The 25,663-nt window shown below is 33.9% G+C and overlaps 1 protein-coding gene and 1 non-coding gene across 17 annotated transcripts in view; one reads left to right on the top strand and one right to left on the bottom strand.

The window, feature by feature from the left end:
- LOC137253631 (CYFIP-related Rac1 interactor B) overlaps positions 1-25,663 on the bottom strand; it is a 78,028-nt gene that overhangs the window by 9,416 nt on the left and 42,949 nt on the right. For all 16 annotated transcript variants that reach the window (XM_067790920.1, XM_067790934.1, XM_067790924.1 and 13 more), the window contains exon 3: positions 23,434-23,697. In XM_067790920.1, the coding sequence (XP_067647021.1) occupies positions 23,434-23,697 (264 nt within the window). The remainder of the gene's footprint in view (positions 1-23,433; positions 23,698-25,663) is intronic.
- On the top strand, positions 2,381-2,518 carry LOC137234109 (small nucleolar RNA snR44). The gene has a single exon (XR_010947700.1). It is a non-coding gene; the product is annotated as a small nucleolar RNA snR44 (small nucleolar RNA).

Here is a 25,663-nt window from a genome sequence, read left to right as displayed (position 1 = left end):
TTTCTTTGAGACTTTTGAAAAAAGTATTTGGCGTGATTAACCTCCAAGAAGATTTAAAGCGACCTTCTCTTCCAAACCGGAGCACGCTACTACCACACCATGGCGGCCGTGAATGAAAATCCGATTTTTTCGGTAGCCACTATCGACTTTATTGGTGGTAGTGCCCGCGATTTTTTTTGATATCCTACTAAAGTCAACCAAAATAAATCGGTATCTAGTCTTAACAGAAACAAGTAAGGAAGGTTAAGTTCGGGTGTAACCGAACATTACATACTCAGTTGAGAGCTATGGTGACAACATAAGGCAAAATAACCATGTAGGAAAAAGAACCTAGGGTAACCCTGGAATGTGTTTGTATGACATGTGTATCAAATGGAAGGTATTAAAGAGTATTTTAAGAGGAAGTGGGCCATAGTTCTATAGGTGGACGCCATTTAGGGATATCGCCATAAAGGTGGATGAGGGTTGACCCTAGAATTTGTTTGTACGATATGGGTATCAATTGAAAGGTATTAATGAGTATTTTAAAAGGGCGTTGGCCTTAGTTCTGTATGTGGACGCCTTTTCGAGATATCGCCATAAAGGTAGACCAGGAGTGACTAGAATTTGTTTGTACGATATGGGTATCAAATGAAAGCTGTTAATGAGTATTTTAAAAGGGAGTGGGCCTTAGTTCTATAGGTGGACGCCTTTTCAGAATATCGTTATAAAAGTGGGCCAGGGTTGACTCTAGAATTTTTTTGACCGATATGGGTTCAAATGAAAGGTGTTAATGAGTATTTTAAAAGGGAGTGGGCCTTAGTTCTATATGTGGACGCATTTTCGAGATATCGCCATAAACGTGGACCAGGGGTGACTCTAGAATGTGTTTGTACGATATGGGTATCAAATTAAAGGTATTAATGAGGGTTTTGAAAGGGAGTGGCCCTTAGTTGTATATGTGAAGGCGTTTTCGAGGTATCGACCAAAATGTGGACCAGGGTGATCCAGAACATCATCTGCCGGGTACCGCTAATTTATTTATATATGTAATACCACGAACAGTATTCCTTCCAAGATTCCAAGGGCTTTTGATTTCGCCCTGCAAAACTTTTTCATTTTCTTCTACTTAATATGGTAGGTGTCACACCCATTTTACCAAGTTTTTTTCTAAAGTTATATTTTGCGTCAATATACCAATACAATTACCATGTTTCATCCCTTTTTTCGTATTTGGTATATAATTATGGCATTGTTTTCATTTTTCGTAATTTTCGATATCGAAAAAGTGGGCGTGGTCATAGTCGGATTTCGGCCATTTTTTACACTAATACAAAGTGAGTTCAGATAAGTACATGAACTGAGTTTGTAAAGATATATCGATTTTTGCTCAAGTTATCGTGTTAACGGCCGAGCGGAAGGACAGACGGTCGACTGTGTATAAAAACTGGGCGTGGCTTCAACCGATTTCGCCTTTTTTCACAGAAACAGTTATCGTCCTAGAATCTAAGCCTCTACCAAATTTCACAAGGATTGGTAAATTTTTGTTCGACTTATGACATTAAAAGTATCCTAGACAAATTAAATGAAAAAAGGCGGAGCCACGCCCATTTTGAAATTTTCTTTTATTTTTGTATTTTGTTGCAACATATCATTACTGGAGTTGAATGTTGACATAATTTACTTATATACTGTAAAGATATTAACTTTTCTTTTAAAATTTGAATTAAAAAAATTTTTTTTTTAAAAAGTGGGCGTGGTCGTTCTCCGATTTTGCTAATTTTTATTAAGCAGATATATAGTAATAAGAGTAACGTTCCTGCCAAATTTCATCATGATATCTTCAACGACTGTCAAATTACAGCTTGCAAAACTTCTAAATTACCTTCTTTGAAAAGTGGGCGGTGCCACGCCCATTGTCCAAAATTTTACTAGTTTTCTATTCTGCGTCATAAGTTCAACTCACCTACCAAGTTTCATCGCTTAATCCGTATTTGGTAATGAATTATCGCACTTTTTCGATTTTTCGAAATTTTCGATATCGAAAAAGTGGGCGTGGTTATTGTCCGATATCGTTCATTTTAAATAGCGATCTGAGATAAGTGCCCAGGAACCTACATACCGAATTTCATCAAGATACCTCAAAATTTACTCAAGTTATCGTGTTAACGGACAGACGGACGGACGGACATGGCTCAATCGAATTTTTTTTCGATACAGATGATTTTGATATATGGAAGTCTATATCTATCTCGATTCCTTTATACCTGTACAACCAACCGTTATCCAATCAAACTTAATATACTCTGTGAGCTCTGCTCAACTGAATATAAAAATTTAAGTTAACATTGCTTATCTACTCATCGGTCTATGTATTTGACGAAGAAAAAATACATACGTGACCCGGTCTATGAAAAGGTGGCTTATGACTCAAAAAAGAAATTACTAGAAACAGCTGTTAACAGCTGTTTTTTTTTTAGTCATAAGCCGCCTTTTCATAGACCGGGTCACATATATCTACATATATATATAAAAATGAAATGATTTCGTTCCTGTCCATGTTTTGGGGCCTATACGAGGCCAATTTTAATCGTTCTTTTTTCATATTATAGGGATCAAAAAGGGTAAGGTTTTTGGAAAAAAAAATTTTTTTTTAAATTCTAGGGTCTTGAGATATAGGTCAAAACGTGGACGCGGATAACCCTACGATCTGTTTGTATAATATGGGTATCAAATGGAAGCTTCTGATGAGTACTTTAATATGGTGACTAGGGTCTCGAGATATAGGCCAAAGTGTGGACCCGGGTACCCCAAGAATGTGTTTATACAATATGGATATCAAATAAAAGCAGTTGATGAGTTCTTTAGCAGAGGGTAATTTTCATACATCTGGGTGACTAAGATCTCGAGATATTTCCCAAAACGTGGATCAGAATTACCTTAGGATGTGTTTTTACATTATGGGTATCAAATGGAAGCTGTTAATGAGTACTTCAATATGGGTATCAAAAGGAAGCTGTGCTGATGAGTGGTAATTTTTCTCTGGGTGACGAGCTTCTCGAGATCATTTCATGTGTACAACATTTTTTGAATATATATACGAATTTTTCGATTAGTGTCGTGCTGCTAAGTTGCAAATTTATTTCGAAGGAGAGACGGACAGACGGACATGGCTATATCAACTCAGTTCGTCGCCCTGATCAATTCGGTATACTTAATGGTGAGTCTATCTTCTATATAACTCAACGTTACAAACATCGGACCAAAGTTAATATACCATTTCATGTTCATGAAAGGTATAACAAGAAGAAACGTAAGTCAAAACAATAACAACAAAGAAGATATAACAGGCAACAACAAATCAAAATAAGAAAGAAATTGTGAGCTGTATCATATTATTCAAAACTATTTATATAAATTTTCATATATTTTAAATATATATATACATTAGGGCGGGTCGATTTAAAAATCGCTCATTGCTCTGTGAAAATCGTATTCTAGGGATCAAAATAAGAAACTTTGCCGAAGGAACCATACCTCTAAAACGAATTCTGATATTTATAATAATATCTATTTTTTCTCTTAAGAAATTTATTTAGTCAGAACATATGTAAATGAAAAAATTTATTTAAGTGAGTTATAGAAAAGAAACTAAAAAAAATTATTGTTTGAAGTCTTTTTTACTTTCAATTCTGGGCAATTTCGCACGGCTCACCGTCAGTGCATATTCGAATTAATGCATCCAGTGATATATTTTTATCGTTGAAAAAACCATTTAATTTCGTTGTTTTGTATTCAGCGGTTTCATGTTCCAGTCTTACGTAACCAATCAATTCAGAATTGGGTTCTCTCAAAATAACAAGATGAGATTCTTTTACCATCCTAGTATGATATTTCTCATCAATTTTATCTATCGTTAAAGTATCATCTTTTCTGCCATCGAATGAAAACGCTAACAAATTGGTATCATGTAAACGTTTGCGAAGCACTTCTTGTCTGCATTTCTCTTTTTCTCTGCGAACTTTCGATTTATCTATTATGAGAGGTTTCCCATGCTCATCTTTAATTTTAAAATCTTGCAAAAGAGCGGTTCCCATGCTGATGCTACTCTGTCAGGCACACCAAATCTGTCACATACCAAGGCAAAGTTAAAACAATCGTATCTCTCTGTGTATTGTGAACATGTGCTTCAATCCATATCTTCTTGAACCGGCGGCGGTGCGTATGTTGAATCATCGGGATCTTGGTATGTTGGCATTGAGGACATAGACGTTGCTCCTTGCTCTTCAGTTTCCATCATAAATGCATCCATTGTTAGTCTTCTCTGATTATGTTGATCGTGCATGAACTCTTTGAGGCATTCGGGAACCCAGCCGCATGCACATGGAGCTGCTTTCAAATCGCATTTACATGTTCCAATGTAAAAAAATTGTTTCCAGAGATTTTACATACTCTGTAAATTGTTGGGTGTTGTTTCTTCTCTTGATTTGCTCTTGATACTTGTCAAGCAATTTATTCAATTTATTAAATACACTTTTTTTCAGCATTATTTCCATACCAAGTTTTTCCCAAATTCCAATCAACTTATCTTGTACTTGAATAGTGAATGATTTATGGGAAAACTTTTTTGTTCTGTTTTAGCACGTTCGCTTAAGTAAAAATAATATCTCAAGATATCCAGATGGGTTGGTAAATTAAGATCAGTTAAATCAGTAGACACATCAAAAACAGTAACATCATGCTTGGGTATATGACTCATTGGGTTCTCGATAGTTGTTGATGTAGTTGCTTCATCTTGCGGTGTAGAGGATGGTGGATTCATTGTAAACTTTTTGATTTGGAATGGTCACTTCACTTATTATTTTTTTTTTAAATATTTTTTTATCTGAAATTAGCACTTCACACTTTGAGTTCTTCACAACGACTTAATGCATTCACAAAAATTGTTGCGTTATACATATATGGTCTATGAGACGAGGTAATAAGAATGAAATGGTAATTTCAATTCTACCTGCTGTGTCTTGTGGTGGCTAAAAAAAACAACACAAGCAATTTTACGATCTGCAATTGTGTCACAGCGATACCTTCATTTTTTAAAACGGTTGAATAAAAAACCCACACAACTATGTTTACGACATGCAAATGCATCACAGTGATGCCTTGGTTTTAAAAGGGTTGTAAAAACGCTTATTTCTAATAATTTTTTTAATTTCTTTTCTATTACTAAGTTAAATTCATTTTTTCATTTACATATGTTCTGACTAAATAAATTTCTAAAGAGAAAAATAAACTCCAAAAAGAAAAAACATAAGCATTTCGCAGATTTATTAATGTAAAGTGCAAAAACCGGCGATTTTTTGAAATGTTTGTATGGTGAACCCCCAGGGGAGTTCCAGGGGGTGTGCCACTGGCATCGGTGGGTCGGGCCTCCAAAGTTAGTGGGGTCGGTCATACATTTGGACTCAATTGGAGCACTCTAAATGGGTCAAAGTGGGATTTTTCAAAATTTACCCCTACCTGGGGGGGGGGGGGGACATCAGAATTCATTTTAGAGGTATGGTTCCTTCGGCAAAGTTTCTTATTTTGATCCCTAGAATAGGATTTTCACAGAGCAATGGGCGATTTTTTTGCCTCCCCACAAATCGACCCGCCCTAATATACATGGTTATGTTAATCAAGATTTATCTGAAATTAAAATTTAATACATTTTAAATAGTTGTAAACTCTCTTTACAGGAGATTTAAAAGAATATTTTGCATTTAATAACGTTGAGTTTTAAACGTTATTTTAAAAATAAATGTTTGACATTCCATTTCAATTACGCCACCAAACAACAGAAACATGTCTACACCAACACATCGGGTTAACGATTCGCTTATTGATTCAGAAGGTGCTTCTTCGCAAAATGACCTAATAAATCCATATGCGAATCCTATCAATACACTGTGGCTTAAATGACCATGTTCTGCGGCCAAAAGTCAATTTTTTAGTTTCGAATTTTTGGCAAATTATATTTTCTCTGAATAGGGAATAAACCATATATTGCGAATACATACTTTTTTTTGCTCTCTGGCAACTCTAGTACAAGTGGTAACCAGCTGAAGTTAACCGTTATTTGAACGTCAATTTTGCGATTTTTATTGTGCGAAAATTAAGTTAAGCTTAAAAAATAGTCGACTTAACGAGGAGGAGGTGAAAGGAATACATTTAAAAATTAAGAGTTTCTGCTCACATGCAACCCAAAAATGGAAGAAAAATGGACGAAGTTTACAAAATATGATCACGTACGAAAGTCACTGGCTAGGAATGGATATTGTATTTGCATTGCCTAATGTTTCGCATAATACGCCAATTACACGGCTCAAGTATCCTTGCGCCAATTACCAATTTGTAAAAGGATTTGCCCGGTGTGTGCACTGGTTGCGCTATTGACGCAGAGAACTGTGCTAAAATCAAAACGATTTTGATATTTACGCATGTCTGCAAATATTGCACATGCTTTTTTCTTCGTGTGTGGTGAATGTTACACAGTTTTCCTGGTGTTTCTGATAATATAACATCAGTAAATATTGCTTAAAAATTTTAATATTGAAGACGTAAGGACCATCTCTAGCTTGTAACAGGAATTCAAACAAATTCAATAATACATAATAATTTTTTATACAATTAAAACACATGTTTCATTTGTAGCGCTACTTTAAAAATGAATATTGCGCAGTGTTTTTGAGCCGTGTATGTCAAAATTTTCATTTGCACACATTTCGTCGTTCTATATTTGCGCATGGCTTTTGTGTCATGTATGGGCCGTCTAAAGGTCGACCTACAGTGAGTTATTCTGAAGGAAGTGAGCGGCAAAAGCGGAGACTAGCATCAGAATTTTGCTCTCAGCAATCAGATAACACATCTCTTCTGTTACATGCGGCATAAATTTCTATACGCGATGCAATGACTTAAAATATGTTTTGACCGTAACAAATGCTATAAAAGATATCGCATGTCGCATGGCAGAAAAAATAGCAGGGAGATTCATCTGATCTCGTTTTACCTAGTATGCACTTGTCAAAGACGATTTATTCAACAAAAAAACAAACATTTCCACCTGAAGTAGTTACACTTTGGAAATCTCCTCCTAATGAGTTGGATGATGATAAGCCTACAACATCACGTCAGGCACTAGAAGAATTAGATGAAATATGTTCCGACGATAATGAAGATATGGACGACAATACTTGCTTCTCGATTGAACTAGAGGAAGAAGAAGAATCGTGGGATTAGATCAAGGTGGGACTCTACCTGATACACAAAAACAACAATTTGCTATGCTCTTACTATTCACTCAAAAATGGAGCAACAAAAATAAACTCGACTAATACTTTTAAATATAATATCAATCTTTTTGAATAAATCGTTTTTGAATAGCCTTAAGTGTTTCATTTTATTTTACATACAACTTAATTAGCGATATCTCGAAAAATAACAGATTCATGGAAAGATTTTAAGAAGAAATATGTAGGTCAAAAAAGTTCTTAAATAATATACCTACTCATAAGTATAATTTAAAAAAAAGGCGTAGCAGTGATCAAATCCCGCTCATTTTTCTGTCAGAGTTTTAGGGGGGTGCCATATTTCTGTGTGCAAATTTTCATACTTCTATCTCCTTTGGTTGATTTTTGGCCGCAGAACATGGTCATTTAAGCCATAGTGCAATAACGAAATTTTTTCCATTTCAGCTTCCTCAGTTTTGGACAAATTGTCCTGAAGCATGGTTCATACATGCTGAAATGCAGTTCAATACAAACAAAATTACTCAAGAAAAGACTAAATACTGATTCTGAGATGGGAGATCGCAAACCATCTGAATTTTATCGGTCTTTGGCATTACTCTCTGGTTCTAACTTCAGCCAAGAAGTTCTTAAGAAACTTTGGATGAGAAAACTACCAAACTACTTAAATGTAATTTTAACTAGTTCAAATTCTAGTGACATAAATGACTTAATGAAATTAGCTGATAACGTATGGGAGGTTATCAATAAAAACGAAATTTCTTCTATCAATAATTTTCAAAATTCAAAAAGCGAAAATGCATTAATATGTAATTTGGTTCAAACGACTAGTATTATGTACAAAAATTTTGAAAAATTATCTTTGGAATTATCAGAAATTAAGAAAGAAATACATGAAAACTTCAAGATCTCGTTCGACTAGTAAAAGTAGATTAAGAAGTCCATTAAGGTATAGATCTAATTCTCGCGATAATCAGAATTGGGTATGTAGGTATCATTATAGATTCGGTAACAAGGCTAAAAATGTGAACAACCTTGTGCTTTTTCAAAGAATAATAGTCTAACATACTTAACTTCGTCCGTTGTTGCAGCAACAAACAATGGACATTTTCAAGTATCTACTCGTCGCTTGTTTATATATGATCGGGATAATAAACTTAATTTTCTTATTGACAGTGGGCAGAAATTTCAGTTTTGCCTGTTTCAAAATTTTTAAGTAAAAATAAATCCGATATTATTTTAACAGCAGCTAATGGTTCTACAATTTCGACATATGGAAAAGAGATTTTGAATATAAAGTTAGGTTTGAGACGCGAATTTCCTTTTACATTGTTAATAGCTGACATAGCGAAACCTATAATTGGTGCTGATTTTTTATGTAAATATGGCCTGCTTATTGATATCAAAAATAAACGTTTAGTTTACCCATTGACAAATCTTTCAGTCAACATGATCTCATATTTCTGTAATGTTCCTTTTCCGAAAATTTTCTCAGTAGATAACAAATATACAAAATTATTAAAAAGTTTTCCATCATTGATAGCTGAACCAGATTATTCGAAACCAGTTAAGCATACATACTACGGTCCACAGACTTGTTACTGAAGGAAATCTTCCTTTTTCTAAGCCCAGGCGCCTAGATCCGATTAAATTCAAAGTAGCCAAAACGAATTTGATTTTTTGTTAAGAACTGGAAATTGTAGACCATCAAATTCATCCGTTGCATCCCCTCTTCATTTAGTGCCCAAGAAAGAAGCTAATGACTGGCGTCCATGTGGCGATTTTCGTAGACTGAATGTTATTACAGTACCTGATCGTTATCCTTTACCTCATATACACGATTTCAATATGAATCTTCGAAACAAAAATATATTTTCAAAAATTGATTTAGTGAAAGCATACCATCAGATACCAATGGCAAAAGGAGATATCTTCAAAACGGCAATAACAACATCTTTCGGTATGTTCGAGTTTTTGCGTATGCCTTTCGGATTAAGAAACTCTTCACAAACCTTCCAGAGGTTTATTAATGAAATTGTTAACGGTCTAGATTTTGTATTTGCATACAATGATGACTTACTTATTGCGAGTGAAAATGAAGAAGAACATTTAACACATCTACGTATACTTTTCGAACGACTATCCGAGTATGGGTTAAATATTAAACCAAGTAAATGTCTTTTTGGTGTTAACAATATTGACTTTTTAGGGCACAATATTTCTAGTTCTGGAATCAGGCCATCCGATGAGAAAATAGCAGCCATACGTAATTTTGAACGTCCAAAAACTATTAAACAGGCACAAAAATTTTTAGGAATGGTAAACTATTACCATAGGTATATTCCAAATTTAGCTGAGTACACGAATATAATATATGATTTAATTAATAGAACAAACAAAAACGCGATAAAACATTAATATGGGACGACACATCAACTAAAAGCTTTGAATGTATTAAAGAAAAGTTTGCATCTGCGATATTGTTAAATCATTTTAACAAAGATGCAAAACTTTCTTTAAATGTTGATGCATCTAATACGGCAATTGGTGGTGTCATACAACAACACTTTAATGGTACATCTGAGTCATTAGGTTTTTATTCGAAAAAGCTTTCTCCATCAGAGACGAAGTATAGCGCATTTGATCGAGAATTATTAGCCATTTATTTAAATATCAAGCATTTTAGATACCTTTTAGAAGGGCCACAGTTTACAGTTTACACGGACCACAAACCATTAACTTTTGCTTTAAGCTCAAAAACGGGGCGCAGCCCTAGGCAAACAAGACATCTTGAATTTGTTGTGCAGTTTACTAATGATATACAGTATATAAAAGGAAAAGATAATGTTGTAGCTGACACATTGTCACGAGCTTTTGAAGTTGATTCAATTAAAAATTCAGAGCTAAATTTTAAAGTTTTACAAAATGAACAACGGAAAGATAATGAACTAAATGAACTAACGAACACTCAAAATTTTAATAATCTTAAGTTAATCAAAATTCCTGTACTAAATTTTAATATTTGGTGTGAAATTTCGGGTGAATATCCCCGACCGTATATTCCATACAATTTAAGAAAAACGAATTTTGAAATGTTACATGGAATATCACATCCAGGTACAAAGGCTACCCGTAGACTTTTATTAAAAAATATTTTTGGCCAAATATGAACAAACAAATTCATCTATGGCCTCGAGAATGTATCAGTTGCCAAAAGTGGAAGGTTTATCGTTATACAAAAACACCTATTTTCAAAATTCCAATACCAAAAAGTAGATTTGAGTATATCCATTTGGATATTGTAGGCCCTTTACCAATATCAAAAGGACATCGATATATTTTTACTTTAATTGATAGATTTACTCGGTGGCCAGAAGTATATCTATTAAAAGATATTTCTGCTGCAACTATTGCAAAGAATTTTTTTAATGAATATATTTCTCGTTTTGGCGTTCCTTTAGAAATAACAACAGATCAGGGCACTCAGTTCACATCAAATTTGTTCTCGGAACTAACTAAATTACTTGGGAGTCATCATATAACAACATCTGCCTACCATCCTCAAATCAAAATCATCAATTATGGCTAGAAATGGGCTCAGAGATTGGTATCAAGAGTTGCCGATAATACTTCTAGGTTTGCGATCAACTTTCAAAGAAGATGTTTCGGCTACACCTGCAGAAATGGTTTATGGTCAAAATTTACGGTTGTCTGGCTTTTTGCTTTTTGTTTCGGTTAATGAAAATTTAAGTTCATCAGATGTCTTAAATATTTTACGTGAACACTTTAAAAAATTTTAGATCAAATTTAGTCCATCACCAAAATTCTTCAAATATTTTTATTCAAAAGGACTTAAAAGATTGTAAGTTTGTTTTTGTGCGTGTTGTAAACAAACATGCTTTACAACATCCATATGAGGGTCCTTATAAGGTTATCGAAAAAGACATAAAAAATGTCAAGGTGGAAATAAATGATGAAATAAAAAATATTGCTGTTGATCGTTTAAAACCAGCATTTATTAATGTTGCACAAATTCCTAACACTAAAATCAAAAAGAAAGTTACTTTTAATTTGTATAACAACAATTCTTCGGAAGGGGGAGTAATGTAGGGTTCTTATTATTTTTATTTAACTTTGTGTTTAAGTTACTTTGAATTTTGTAATCTTAATATGTTTTATCAATATTTAAATTTTCAATTTTGATTTTTCAATTATCAAACATTTTCATTGTTTGAAGTTGGTAAAATAAAAGAATTAAAAAGATTAAAATAAAATATAATCCAAAATACGTTTTAAGAAAAAGAATTTTTAATTATAACCTAGACAAAGCATAAGAAGAATTTGACATTTGCTTTGGCTAAGGGTGTTGGCACACTTGGCAATTGAAATTATTTTTCGCACTCGTTTGTAACTTTTTTCGCAAGTAAAAACTGCAATATAACAAACGAATACGACACAAAATATTGTAACGAATGTTAGCAGCACTGAGCGATGCTATCGTCTCTAAGCCGATGCTAAGCAGTGACGTGAATTCACATCCATAGATCAATCATTATGTATCTACATAAACGAAACAATAATTACGTCTCCACATATGTACCATGTACGTATACGAGCAGCGGAGAGTCAATGCACAAATACATGCATATATCTGAGATACTCCTATAAGTATGCAATGAGAAAAACTATAAAATTGTGCAATTGTAGTTACAGCTGAGAAGTTTGAGAGCTGCTGGACTAGTAGATTCTGGAAGCGCCTAGAAGATGCGAAGGTTGAAATCAAAGAGTATAAAAGGCGGCAATTGTAGAGGTGTTGGAATTCAGTTTGATTTGAGTTGTCAATCAGTTTCGACTAAGACGCTATCTAGCGAGCAAGAGCAGTATTATTTTGAATAGTAGAGTTTCATTTGAGCTATCAATCAGTTTGGTTATTAAGCAAACTATTCGTTGCACAGTTTGAGTGTTATTGTGAAGTACTTTAATAAACACCATTTTGCATTATAACAAATTGGAGTTAATTATTCAACAGTTTAGTGATTCGAACTTAGCCGAGGACTGCAAATAAGAGGATTTGCAGTAAAATCGTTACAATATGTTAGCAATATTTTTGTTGTGTAGGGAAAATGTTTATACCAGTTCTTCGCAAAATTTGAATGGGCAAGGCGAAATAAACTTCAATTGCCAAGTCTGAAGTTCCTTCATATTTACAAACGCAACATCTTGGTTGATTGTGGCGATGTTATTGGAATGCATAAGCTTGTGTTAAACGCAACGCATCTATATGAAAAATGTCACTGTGCCGCGGCCTTTATGATATTGTTACGAATGTTGGCGGCACTAAGGGATACTGCCATCTCTAGGCCGATGCTAAGCAGTGACGTGAATTCTACACATACGCGTGCACGCGGCGGAGAAGCAACGCACCAGCACATACAGATATCTTATCTGAAATGCTCCTAAAGGTATGCAATTGTGATTGTGGAAGTGTCGCTCACACATACAAGCGCATGGGGTATGAGAGAAACTATAAAAATTATACATCTGTAGTTGTAGCTGAGAAATGTATAACTAACTAGTAAGTTCTGGAATTAGAAAAGCCTAGAAATATGCAACGAGGAGGTCGGATAGTATAAAAGGGCGACGACAGTGGAGGCGAGAGATCAGTTTCATTTGAGCTATCAATCAGTTTGGTTTGAGTTAAGCAAATTATCAGTAAGCGAAATATAAGTGTTATTGTGAAGTACTTTAATAAAGGCCATTTTGCATTGAAGAGTGGAGTTATTTATTCAACAGTTTAGTGATTCGAACTTAGCAGAAGGTTGCAAATAAGAGGATTTGCAAGTAAATTCGTTACAATATATTAGACAGGTTTCTATCATGTTTTTAGAAAGATTTTATTGTTTTGAAAAGAAATTCTGTGTCACAGATTTACAGAGCGTCGATGGCTTTTGAGGGGCGAACTCTCCTCACAGTTCCCCCAGTAGAGTCGTCACTGGTGACATAGACTAAGTAAGTAACTATACGAAGATCGAAATATTTTACTGGAGCCCAATCGACTCCTGTACCGGAAAAAGTTTTTCCGAGATGATTTGAAGCTCTGAATTGCCATTCCCCGCGTTCCAATGGAAGATGATCCAGATACCGATAAAAATTTAATATGCAAATGCAACAACAAATTGATCCATATGGATCACGGTCAATGGCTGGCTCTGTATGAATAACACGACTCTACAAAAAAAATTTTGTTCTTTGTCCTAAAGTTTATTTCATGATTTTCTGTTTTATTATAAACAAAAACGAAAACAAAATACCTTTTTTCGGTATAAAGTTTGCTTTCGTAATAGTTATAGTAACAATGCACATAGCGCTAGAGTGATACCTAAACAACGAACAGGTGTTTTGTACAAATCTAGAATAACCTAAAATGTCGTCGCGAAAGTGTAAATATGAAGCTGATGCTTTATGTTATACATGTCGGCAATTTATTAAAGTTCGAGATATAAAATATGAATTACATACATCTCTCTCATCCTCTGTGAAGCCTACGAAGCATATTTTGGCTCTCCTGTTTGGAATCAATACAAGACATGGGCTCAACATGTTGTTTTTAGTTATTGTAAAAGATGTTTGGAAGGTAAGCAAATTTTATTTAAATAGTAAATTAAATAAAGTAGACATATTGATTTCTCTTTCTATATTTTAGGTTGGTGTCGAGGTGAGAAAAGATCTATGAAATTTGCAACACCAAGAATCTGGCGTGAGCCAAAAGACCATGTTAAAGACTGCTACTTTTATATTGTGAATCCGAGTAAAAGACGTAGAGGTAAAAATGCAAAATCTATCGAATATCCTGATCTTGAATCTTCTTCTGCTCCAGTTGCACACGATCTGACACGACCAGTACCAGAGCCACCGAAAAAGTTATCGCAGAGAAGTGGATCATCTCTTAGTTCTTATAACAGCAATGCCGATAAGGAGTTTTTACCGACACCAGAACAACCAAACCATCATTTCATCACTACCGAAGATTTTAATGATTTGTTTAGAGATTTAAATTTATCAAAAAGTAAAGCAGAGCTTTTAGGCTCTTCTTCGAACAAGGTTATCAAGGCCCATATAATGAAAACATGATGGAAGACTATATTTGGGGTTTATTGAGGGATAGTACTTATGAACATAAAAAAAAGAAAAAGTGTACACTTTTAAATCATTTTCCACTTTTTTGTAAGTTATTTCGATATTAAAACTTAATAAAAATAACAAATTTTGATTTTTGGCGACCTTTAAATTTAACAATTATTTCTTCAAGCTGGCTCTAGGTCAATAAATTAAACAAGTTGTTGTTGCTTTTGTTCCAATATATTTCGATCTCCAACGGAGATCGTCATCGGGGACTACAATAATAAATAAATAAACACTTTATTTTACACAATTTATCACAGGCAAATTTATATATATGTATGTATAAACATATTAGCATTACTGCAAACATACATACATGAGTTCAGATGTTAGGTGGGCAGCGTCTGTTCGAGATGCTGTTGTTGAACTGATTTTCGCGAGTCAAGTAAGTGGCGGTAGATGTGTGCACACATTTCAGAGTAAGAAATGCTAATATGTTTATACATACATATATATAAATTTGCCTGTGATAAATTGTGTAAAATAAAGTGTTTATTTATTTATTATTGTAGTCCCCGATGACGATCTCCGTTGGAGATCGAAATATATTGGAACAAAAACAACAACAACTTGTTTAATTTATTGACCTAGAGCCAGCTTGAAGAAATAATTGTTAAATTTAAAGGTCGCCAAAAATCAAAATTTGTTATAAATACGGAAGGCACGCCGTAAGGGTAGACACTCAACGAAGATGGTTTACGCCAAGCTGAAGAGCAACTACAACAACACAATAAGAAATCGCATCAACAGGTTCAACACACAATCCCTATAGATAGCCAAGCTACGGTCTAGTATTAAGTTTTTATTACAGTGCAGAAAATCCAAAATTATACCCAAGTTTATACAAAATACGACCAAACTTGACTACATATTTACCGTCGATAACTATATACCGAAACATACCAAACACACACTGGAGAGACATATACACTTATTTCACAGTAAAATACTAAGCACACTAATAAAATATAAACATGAGCTTCTAAAGGAAAAGGAAAAACGAATTATGATTACAAAGGAGAAACTAGGCCAATATATGGAAAAGGATGACGTCACAGCTTTATTTGAAAGCGAACAGCGGCTTACATGCAAAAAAGCTACAAAATGTAAAAACACACAAAAATTAAAGTTTGAAAAACTGCGAGACGAGAGAAATGCACAAATATTAGGAACCAACAAAAACAAACATTGGTTGGTAAACAAAACAAATACGGAATTCCCACCTGATGTGGAGGCGCTGCTAGCAAAAGGGCCAAAGTTTGGTTTACCAATAACAAAAGAAGAATTCCCGCTCTATAAATACATTGCGGATGGTGAGGAATTGGTACAGAGCGTAGAGAACAAAGAAGAACAGGAATCCGCGAGAACGAAAATATCATTGCTTATAAAAAGAGTCGATGACAAAGCGAAGAGGTGACAAAACAGATATGGCCATCAAAGATACAGTGGAGCGAACGCGAAGATTTCTGAACAAAAATAAAGAAATTGTAATTTTAAATGCAGACAAGGGAAACGTGACCGTCGCTATGGAGAAAACAGATTATAGGTTAAGAATGGACAACATATTGAATGATATGTCAATATATCGAATTTTACGCCAAGATCCGACACTAAGATTACAGACCAAAAACAACCAATTAGTAGAAAAATTACATAAATTAGGTCTTATAACAAAAACAGAAAAATATAAAATGACCACGCACACAGCTATTCCACCCCGAATGTATGGTTTACCAAAAGTTCACAAGGAAAATATGCCATTAAGACCCATTTGTTCCATAATAAATGCTCCGTCCTATAATTTATGTAAGTACTTGACTAATATTTTAAAAAACTTGACGATGAAATCGGTGTTCAATGTTAAAAGTGCAATAGAATTTAAGGACAAAGTCAATGACAACTATATATGTGATGATGAGCGTTTTGTATCGTTTGATGTTATATCACTATTTCCAAGTATACCAACAGACTTTGCTATACAGGCGATTCGGGCGAAATGGGAGGAGATTAAACAATATACGTATATGCCTAAAAATCTTTTTATGGAAATAGTGACGTTTTGTATTTGTGAAAATAGATATTTTAAGTACGAGGAACGAATATATACGCAATTAAAGGGTCTTCCAATGGGATCTCCGGCATCACCGATTGTCGCCGACATTGTAATGGAAGAAATTTTAGGAAAAGTAGTAAAGAACACGAGACTACTTAGTAAATACGTAGACGATGTGTTTGCATTAGTAAAGGAGGATAAACTGGACGAAACCTTCGATTTGCTAAATTCATACCACAAAGATATACAATTCAAGATGGAGTTGGAAAAAGATGGCAAATTACCATTTTTAGACTCCTTGGTATGTAAAATAAGCAATAAAATTAAAGTGGATTGGTACCAAAAGCCTACATCTTCAGGACGTATTATAAATTATTTATCTACACATCCGAAAAGTATGATTTTTAATACAGCGAAAAATTTTATCCGGCGAGTTTTAGATACTAGTGATTCAATTTTTCACCCTGAGAATAAAAAACGTATCGAGCACATTCTCAAGATGAACGATTTCCCGTCCGGGGTAATACGTAGGTTGATAAACACGCATCATAAGGGTACCAAATCAAAAATCGAAGGTAAAAAACCGATCACATATAAATCTATTATATATATACCTGGCTTTTCCGAAAGATTACAATGCTCAAATATTTATGATAAAGAAAGAATCGGAATTGCACACAAACCGGCGTACACAAACCAAATATTTTTCAAGAATATGAAAAGTAAATTAGAAACGATGGAGAAAAACAATATTGTATAAAAGATACCATGTGCAGGAGACGGAGATAACATTTGTGCGAAAGAATATGTTGGCACAACGAAAAATAAGTTAAAAACAAGAATAGCAGGGCACCGATCTGACATCAAATGTTTACAATCAAGCAATACACATAAAACAGCACTTGCGGCCCACTGTGCGGAGAGCGGACATAAACCAGACTTTGACGCTGTGAGCATACTACAGCAAGAACAGCATTACAACAAACCAGGCATGCTTAACGAACGAAACGATATCATTTCGTTACGATAATCAACGCTAATAAACGAAACGAAGTCACTTCACGTTAATTTGACGATCTTAACGTTAATAAACGAAACGAAGTGACTTCGTTTCGTTTATTAGCGTTGATTATCGTAACGAAATGATATCGTTTCGTTCGTTAAGCATGCCTGCAACCAGGCATGCTTAACCAACGAACCGATATCATTTCGTTACGATAATTAACGTTAATAAACGAAACAAAGTCATTTCGTTTCGTTTATTAACGTTAAGAACGTCAAATTAACAAAATGATTTCGTTTCGTTTTCTGCCATATCAAAACGAAATCAAATCGTTTATGTTGACTATTAATTTCAAACTATGCTGGCAAAGCTGATTGATGGCGGAGTCATTAAAGGTGAAAGCATTAGCCAAGCTGATTGCAACTTTTCTCATAAATTTTGACAGTACGAACATTTCTCAGAGTATTTTTGATATTACCACCAACGAATTACACAAACAAATTACATGGAGTTTGTGTGTGTATGTGCGCTCGTTGTTACCACCTTACGGCTTCACCATGGCTATAGCATTGCCAGCACAATTCAAACATAAAGTATCACGTTTTTGTTAGCGTTTTTAACGTTAACGAAGGCTTTTCGTTTGGGTTAAAAACGAGATACAATTTATCTTGATAATTTCTTTATCGATAATATTTCGAAGTGTTTCAACGGAAACGGTGGAAATTTTTTGATAAACGATTAGCTTAACGTTAAGGTGCATCCCTGCCTGCAACAAACGCTTTACTTTGGAGATGCTCCACATAATAGACACGGACGAGAACAAAAGATTGAACTACAAGAAAGACTCTGAAATGTGTGCACACATCTACCGCCACTTACTTGACTCGCGAAAATCAGTTCAACAACAGCATCTCGAACAGACGCTGCCCACCTAACATCTGAACTCATGTATGTATGTTTGCAGTAATGCTAATATGTTTATACATACATATATATAAATTTGCCTGTGATAAATTGTGTAAAATAAAGTGTTTATTTATTAATTATTGTAGTCCCCGATGACGATCTCCGTTGGAGATCGAAATATATTGGAACAAAAACAACAACAACTTGTTTAATTTATTGACCTAGAGCCAGCTTGAAGAAATAATTCTTAATAAAAATATTTATTTAAATTGTTTCATTTTCAAATAAAAATTAAATCCACAGATTTTGAAAAATTTCGTTCAAGCGGTTTCGTAAATAGGAAAGCAAACTTTTTCATGCCATATATTTTTTTCGTCAAATTAAGACCTAAAGAATTGAAATTTATTGCTTTCAAGTCAAAGTCAAATTTTGTGTTGACCTGTGTAATTACACATTATAGGCCCAGCACATAACATTTTTGATGCAGCACCATGCGATGAGAGATGAGTAGATTGCATGTTTTTGCATGGAAAGCGACAAATAGTGCATCACCAGCGCCATCTAACATGCGAAAGTAGCCAACTTTAAACTTTGCTACATAATGCATAAGAAGAATTTGACATTTCTTTTGACTATGAGTGCTTTCACTCGTTGGTACTCTAGCATTTATCAAAATTCAAAACTGGGCCCGTATCCTGCGTTACGATTCGTACCGGAATCCATTCTCCACTCAATTTATAAGTATGAAACTACCAAAATATCTATACAAATTATGATAAATTATAAATCCAACTAGTACGCGAAGTCTCACATATGTCGTTATGCGGACTCACGATTTCAGAGCTATTTTGATTTAATCTTTGAGTGATTTCGATACGAATCGTAACACACGGGCCTGAACTTTAAGAAATGAATATTACACAAAATATGTTAGCAAGTATTTTTCTAATAATGAGAATGTTTATAACCAGGGCTGTTCAAAAATTTGTATATTGAAGTGCAAATCACAATACATATATGTACATAATTATATGTACACTGAAACTTTTTTAAATTGAAAAAAAAAAAAACTAAAAAATATAAAAAAAAAAAATAACTTTGAATAAAAATGTTTCTCAGTGCTACAATATTTTTGAAAAATTTTTGGTTATCAATTTGTTAGTGTAAATTTGAATATCATACCGTAGTGCCTTGGCTTCATATGGAAGTGCTTATCCTTTGCACTTTCATATGAAATTCATGCACTTTCATATATGTATGAATTTATATGTGAGTGCATATATAAGAAAGTGTTTCTATCGGAACCCGCCTATGGAAGTAGAGGTAGAGGGCGGCCCCCACTCCGTTGGAAGGACCAGGTGGAAAACGATTTAAACTCCCTTGGTGTGACCAATTGGCGCCGGTTGGCGGAGCGAAGGAGCGACTGGCGCGCCTTGTTGGACGGCCATAACCGTTTAGAAGGTTAAGCGCCAATTAAGTAAGTAAGTAAGCATATGGGAGTGCAATGAACATTTTTTTATATTCACTGTGCGAATTTGTATCTCTGCTTATTCTTCAGGGCAAAACAAAAGTGCTATAAGTGTATAGGGGTTGGGTAGCTCGTTTTTTAACAGTGCTTCACGAAATTTTTTTTGTTGAAACAAGGTTCGTAAGTCTAGATTGCTCTTTGTATTTACAAACGCAACATCTTCCGCAATTGCGACGGTGTTCGCTTTGCAACAAAACTCATGAACATGATAAAATTCATTCTGACGCAGTCATCATCCCACAATACATGACGACATATGTGCTTTTTGAAGTAGTTTATAAGAGTACCCAGCAAAAAGTTTCAGCCTTATATAAGGCTAATTTCATCTGGCCAAAAAGCTTATGGTATCATGCCTTAGTTCTATAAGGAACATTATATGGCGTATTCCCTATAATAATAAACTTTATTTTTCTGTACTTATGTCAGCAGGCATAAGGATTATCTGAAAGATAACGTTATGCATAAGGCTTATAGTCAACATAAAATAAGGCTTACATAAGGAATTATTAAAAGCCGTTAGAAAGAATATAATCCCTTCGTTATAAGGTACTGCTTGTTGTATTAAGACCTTTCATATAAGGCTTATAGCCCACTAAAAATTATTCTTGCATAATGCATTACAATGAGGTAATACATCGAGTACAATAACCTGATTACTACAAGGTTTATGAACCAGGTAGCATAAATATTACGAAAATTTATCGACTACAGCTGGGTTCTATTTATCATGTATCTTTAAGTTTAGTCAAGACTTATAGCGTTTTCTTTTCTGAAATAAATTGTTGCCTAAGAAAATTTTCTACATTTATAGTGCATACAAAGAACATAAATGGCTACCCCGTGTATTAGCTGAATTTCACAATCGCGCTGTCAATGATAATAAAAATTCATTAGCAATTATTTCCTTCATTTCAATTTTCTTCGCTAAAAATTTGTGAAGTTACGAAAATAAATTGTCACGATCAGCTGGTTTAGCAGAGTTGCACTGCCACACCGCCATTTTATGCAGGGTAGAAGTGTAATGCTTTTGCGTTGCGAGCAGGCAACAATTTTCAAAAAAGAACGAAATACCTTGTAAAGGCGTTACCTGCTTTCTAGAATAGAACAAAATATATTTACGACCCTTGCGCGGTGTACAAAAACGAAACACTTTTGCCATAGAAGAAAACGCTATTAATTTTAATATTTAGGGATAAGGCTTATTTGTAGCGTAAATAAGCCTAGTAACGCCTTATTATAAGGCGTATGACGTACACATTTTACTATTTTATAGGTATATCTGTCAGGAGTGAAACCAGTTTCCTTATTGCTTACAACCGCTTATGCCTGTTTTTGCTGGGAACACTTCACAACGCAACGACATTTAAGAAGCTTAAAAAACCCTTGAATAAATACATAACGGGTTAAAGTGTCATATTAAATCAATCGGCATCTAAGATATTTCATAACTAAGAAGCACCATTATTATAAGGGAAGAAAAATGTTAGAAAGGAGTTGGCGAGATCAAGGATCCTCTGTGGGTGAAGTTTATATTGCCTGATTTAAAGTCTGTATAGCATGGGTACAGCAAATTAACGCCACTTCAGAGCAGAGGAGGTGATCCCAGGCCAAGACGCTAAAACGTATGATGCGGTCTTTTGAGGGTATAGGCTGTTATTGGCGCGATTTATGAGAACAAATCGGAGAGCAGCAAATATCAATATTTGGAGCTGTAGCCAGAAAATCCAGTCTGCACGTTCTATGGCTACTTGACTGTCTCCTGATTAAAAAGTCAGGGACGAAATCCATTACTCAACTATCAACCAATGACAACATGATCGGCGTCGGGAATAGCTCCAGAGATCGCATTTTACGTACCCTTTGATATCCAAATGTCGACCATTATCTCGGGTCTCAAGTACTCAAAAACAATTTTCAGCATGCCGAAATTTGACGAATGAAGAAATATTTCAAAACCGATTATTTCAGAACTTATCAAGAGATTGCATTTTTTCTTATTAATAAGCAACAAGGGAGATGATGAGGCCGGTTCCCGAAATACTATCAAACTATCGAACTATAGAGATATAATAATAGCGATATTCCGATTGAAACTATACAGATAGAGAGATGGTTAAATACGTGCATTATATCTTTTGCAAAAAATGGTCGCAAGATCGCATGCCTTCCGTGCTTTGGCCAAACCATAAGAAACGCGATCACGCAAACCTCATCAATAATCGCAGAATCGGTGCACTCAGACCTTGCATAAGTTTGATACCCACAACACTCTTATCTAACAGAACAAACCTAATTCCAAATTATTATTTCGATTCCCAACGAAAAATATATGTATGTATGTACCTATTGTTCATAACTATTGAGGAGTTGCGTACAAAAAGGGAACTTTTTTTCGTGTTTAAAGCATTTGAGGTAATAGAGCATTTTTGTTGTTGTAGTATACGAAACATTTTCTTAATATAGGAACATTTCATATATAATGTTCCAATGTACATATATGTATATACATACATATGTTGACAAAATCCATTTTTCGCAATTTTTGCCAAAAATGGAAAAATAAATTTGGGATGGATTTTTGCATAAAACATAAAAGCAAGAGTGGTACGTCAATAAAATTTTTGTGTGTCCTACTTTCTATGTAGAAAATGGTAAATATAAAATTTCAGAGAATAACTTAAAATTTTCTTTAAAAAAAGGAAAAAAAATAAGCAAATATTTTTCGATGTAATGAAGTCAGTTTCAAAGATTTAAAAATATTTGGTGTGGGTATAAAACTGGACCTGTTTTACGCAAAAAGGCAACATCGACCCCTTTTTGCACGCATTTCCCCAATTATTAAGCAACGAAAAAAATACGTTGACGTACAATTATTATTCAAAAAAAATTGTATTTTGTTTGAAAATTATTACGGCTTTTCATTTGTTTACTCTGTTTAGGTTTTTAATCGCTGTTTCTTTTTATAATTGTTATGTTATTATGTTAAATGTTAGTCTTGAAAGCACATTTGAAGATGTAAATGGTGTTGATGCGTCAATGAATGTTTTTATTTATATATATATTGATATTAAAATTACGTATTGTTTTTTTACAGTCAGTCCTTCAGAGTGATGTCGAAATATTAACGAATAATTAAAATAAAACAAATTAAATTAAGAATTAAAAGTGTTGTATTTTATCCGGCCTTGAGCTCAAAAATATAAAATAACAGTTTATACTGACGGCCAAAAAAGAAAATGAATCAAACCAACGTTTATGATAAAATTTTGAATTTAGTTTTAAAATTTGATATAATAAATAAATTTGGTCACTGCAACAAAATGTTGGTTAGGCTGATGGCAGAGTGCTCCCTATAAGCTATGCTAGGCGAGAAGCAATTTTTTTCATTACAAAATAGCAAGCTTGAAACCTTTCTGGCAAAAAAGGAAAAATGTTTTATTCGTTTATGTGGGCTATCAAATGGAAGCATCTAAAATGTTGAATAAAGTGAGCAGATTACCTTGTACTCGTCGAATTTCAAGACAAATTCCAATATTTCTGCCAGTTGTTTGACTAGCGCTTGTTGTGTTTCTAAATGTTGTGTGGGATTCAATTTGCCACCAACCAATTGACCCAGTAACTTTGGCACTATCTTTTCCAATTCAAGGGAGTGTTCGTAGCAACGTTTCAGCTTCTTAACTAAGGGCAGGACTGCGTCCCATGCTTTCTCTTGACATTTTGGGGAAGGATCGGCTATAGCCTCACGTATTTCTTTACCGGCACCCTGTAAGAATTAAATAAAAATCCAATTGAATTTCATAAAATACGAAACAAACTACCTCCGTAAGGTAATTATATGAGCTAAGCTTTAACGTTTATTAAAATAAGAAAACTAATGATATATTGGGAAGACTATTTTTTCTAGTAGCTTATTAACTAAACAAATATTTGTTTTAAATTAAATATTAAATGCTTTTCCAAATATTAAAATACATAAATTTATGAAATTTTTCATTGAAATAATTATATGTGCAAAATGAATGATTTGTCCTAAAACATTTACCACTACATAATGTCAGCACATTGCATGAATGAATGATTATACATATGTGATATTTAAGTTTGCTTTCATAAAGATACAACAAAATATTGGGGTTAAAGAAAAAACTAGTTAAGTTTTACGAGTAAATTTATGTAGGATCATACACTTCGGACAGAAAGGCAACCCGATCTGGACGAATCTACTGAGCATGCTACCTTAGTATTTTAACATAGTAGGTTTTGTATTTTATAATGTAACGAATGATTTGAATCTATAAAAGTAGGAATCTGTGTAATTTCAGTCAGAGTTTGTAAAATTTTTCAAAGCATTTAGACATTAATCTCGTTTCTTTGTAATAAAATATGTACATAACTAAATATTCAATAAAATATAGTCATTATTCTACAAATAATTGGGGGCTCAACCGGGATATGCCGTTAAGCTAAATCCCACACGGATTTAAAGTAAAATTTAAGAAAGATTATGGAGATTTGAGCGTCGTGAAATAATATAAAATGTAAAACGCAATTTGCAGAGACAAAAAGAATCATACGGTTTAAATATATGTATAAAAATGAACGAATCATTAAAATTAAAAATCAGAAAAACGTTGAAATGAATTGAAAAATAAATTTGAAATTCGTTTTGGTGTGAATCAAAAGTGAAAACTGAACAGAAATAAGTGTGCGATATATATTTTACTGGCGGTTCCTAAAAGCCCCGTGTGCACCTTGCCTAAGACGGAAAACAATCAGCGGTCAAGATAAAAGGATTAAATCCAAATAGATGTGAAGCAATGTAATTTGAAAAAAAGATAATACCAGTAAAAAATTAAGAAGGAGAATGAAGAAGAACCAAGCAAAATGAAGAAAAATGCAATTTGAATGAGAGAAATTAAAGTGGAGAATCCAAAGAAGATATAAAAAGAAGAAAGAGAAAAATAAATTTTACGAGGGAGAAGTACATAGCATGCAAATTTTGCCGTCAAGCGAAATCAGAAAAGTAGTACGGTAGATGTTAGGCATTGGGTAGAAGAGTTTGAAGAAAATGCTTCCGCGGTTGGGTGGAATAACGTTCAAAAATTTATTTATAGCAAACAATTATTAAAGGGTGCCGCAAAACGGTATATTAGAAGTACTACCGGTTTGACTGATTGGGTATTTTTGAAAGGAGCATTGGTTGATGAATTCGGGACGAAAATTTGTTCATCCGATATACATAAAAAGTTGCGAAATAGAAAAAAAGATATAACGAGACATTGCGGAAATCTCTCTATACCTTAATGGAGATTGCAAAGCCGGTTCATTTGGATGAAGAAAGTATTATTGACTATTTCGTAGAGAGTATTCCGGACTTGAAGATGATGTTTTCGTTGTACCAGGCAAAGACAATCAGTGAGCTTAAAAATCAAATAAAAATACATGAAAAAATGTGTAACAAACCGGGTTTTACAAATTCTTTAAAAAAACAAGTACCGGTTAAGCAAGAAGAAATAGATCGAGGTGGTAAAAAATTAAAAAATTGTTTTAAGTGTGGGGATTCTACCCATTTGGCTAAAGATTGTAAAAGCCAACAGTATAAGTGTTTTCGATGTAATGAAATAGGGCATCGGTCATTTGAATGTAAAAAAGAGGAAAAAACTAAGCAAGCACGAGGAAATATTATAGACGAATGTTGTGGTCTTAAGTTCAAATAAATACGAATGGGC

This window comes from Eurosta solidaginis, chromosome 5 (genome assembly GCF_040869045.1).
Source record: "Eurosta solidaginis isolate ZX-2024a chromosome 5, ASM4086904v1, whole genome shotgun sequence".
NCBI classification, from domain to species: Eukaryota; Metazoa; Arthropoda; class Insecta; order Diptera; family Tephritidae; genus Eurosta; species Eurosta solidaginis.
Note: the sequence above shows the minus strand (reverse complement) of the source record. Positions and strands in the feature narration are given on the sequence as shown.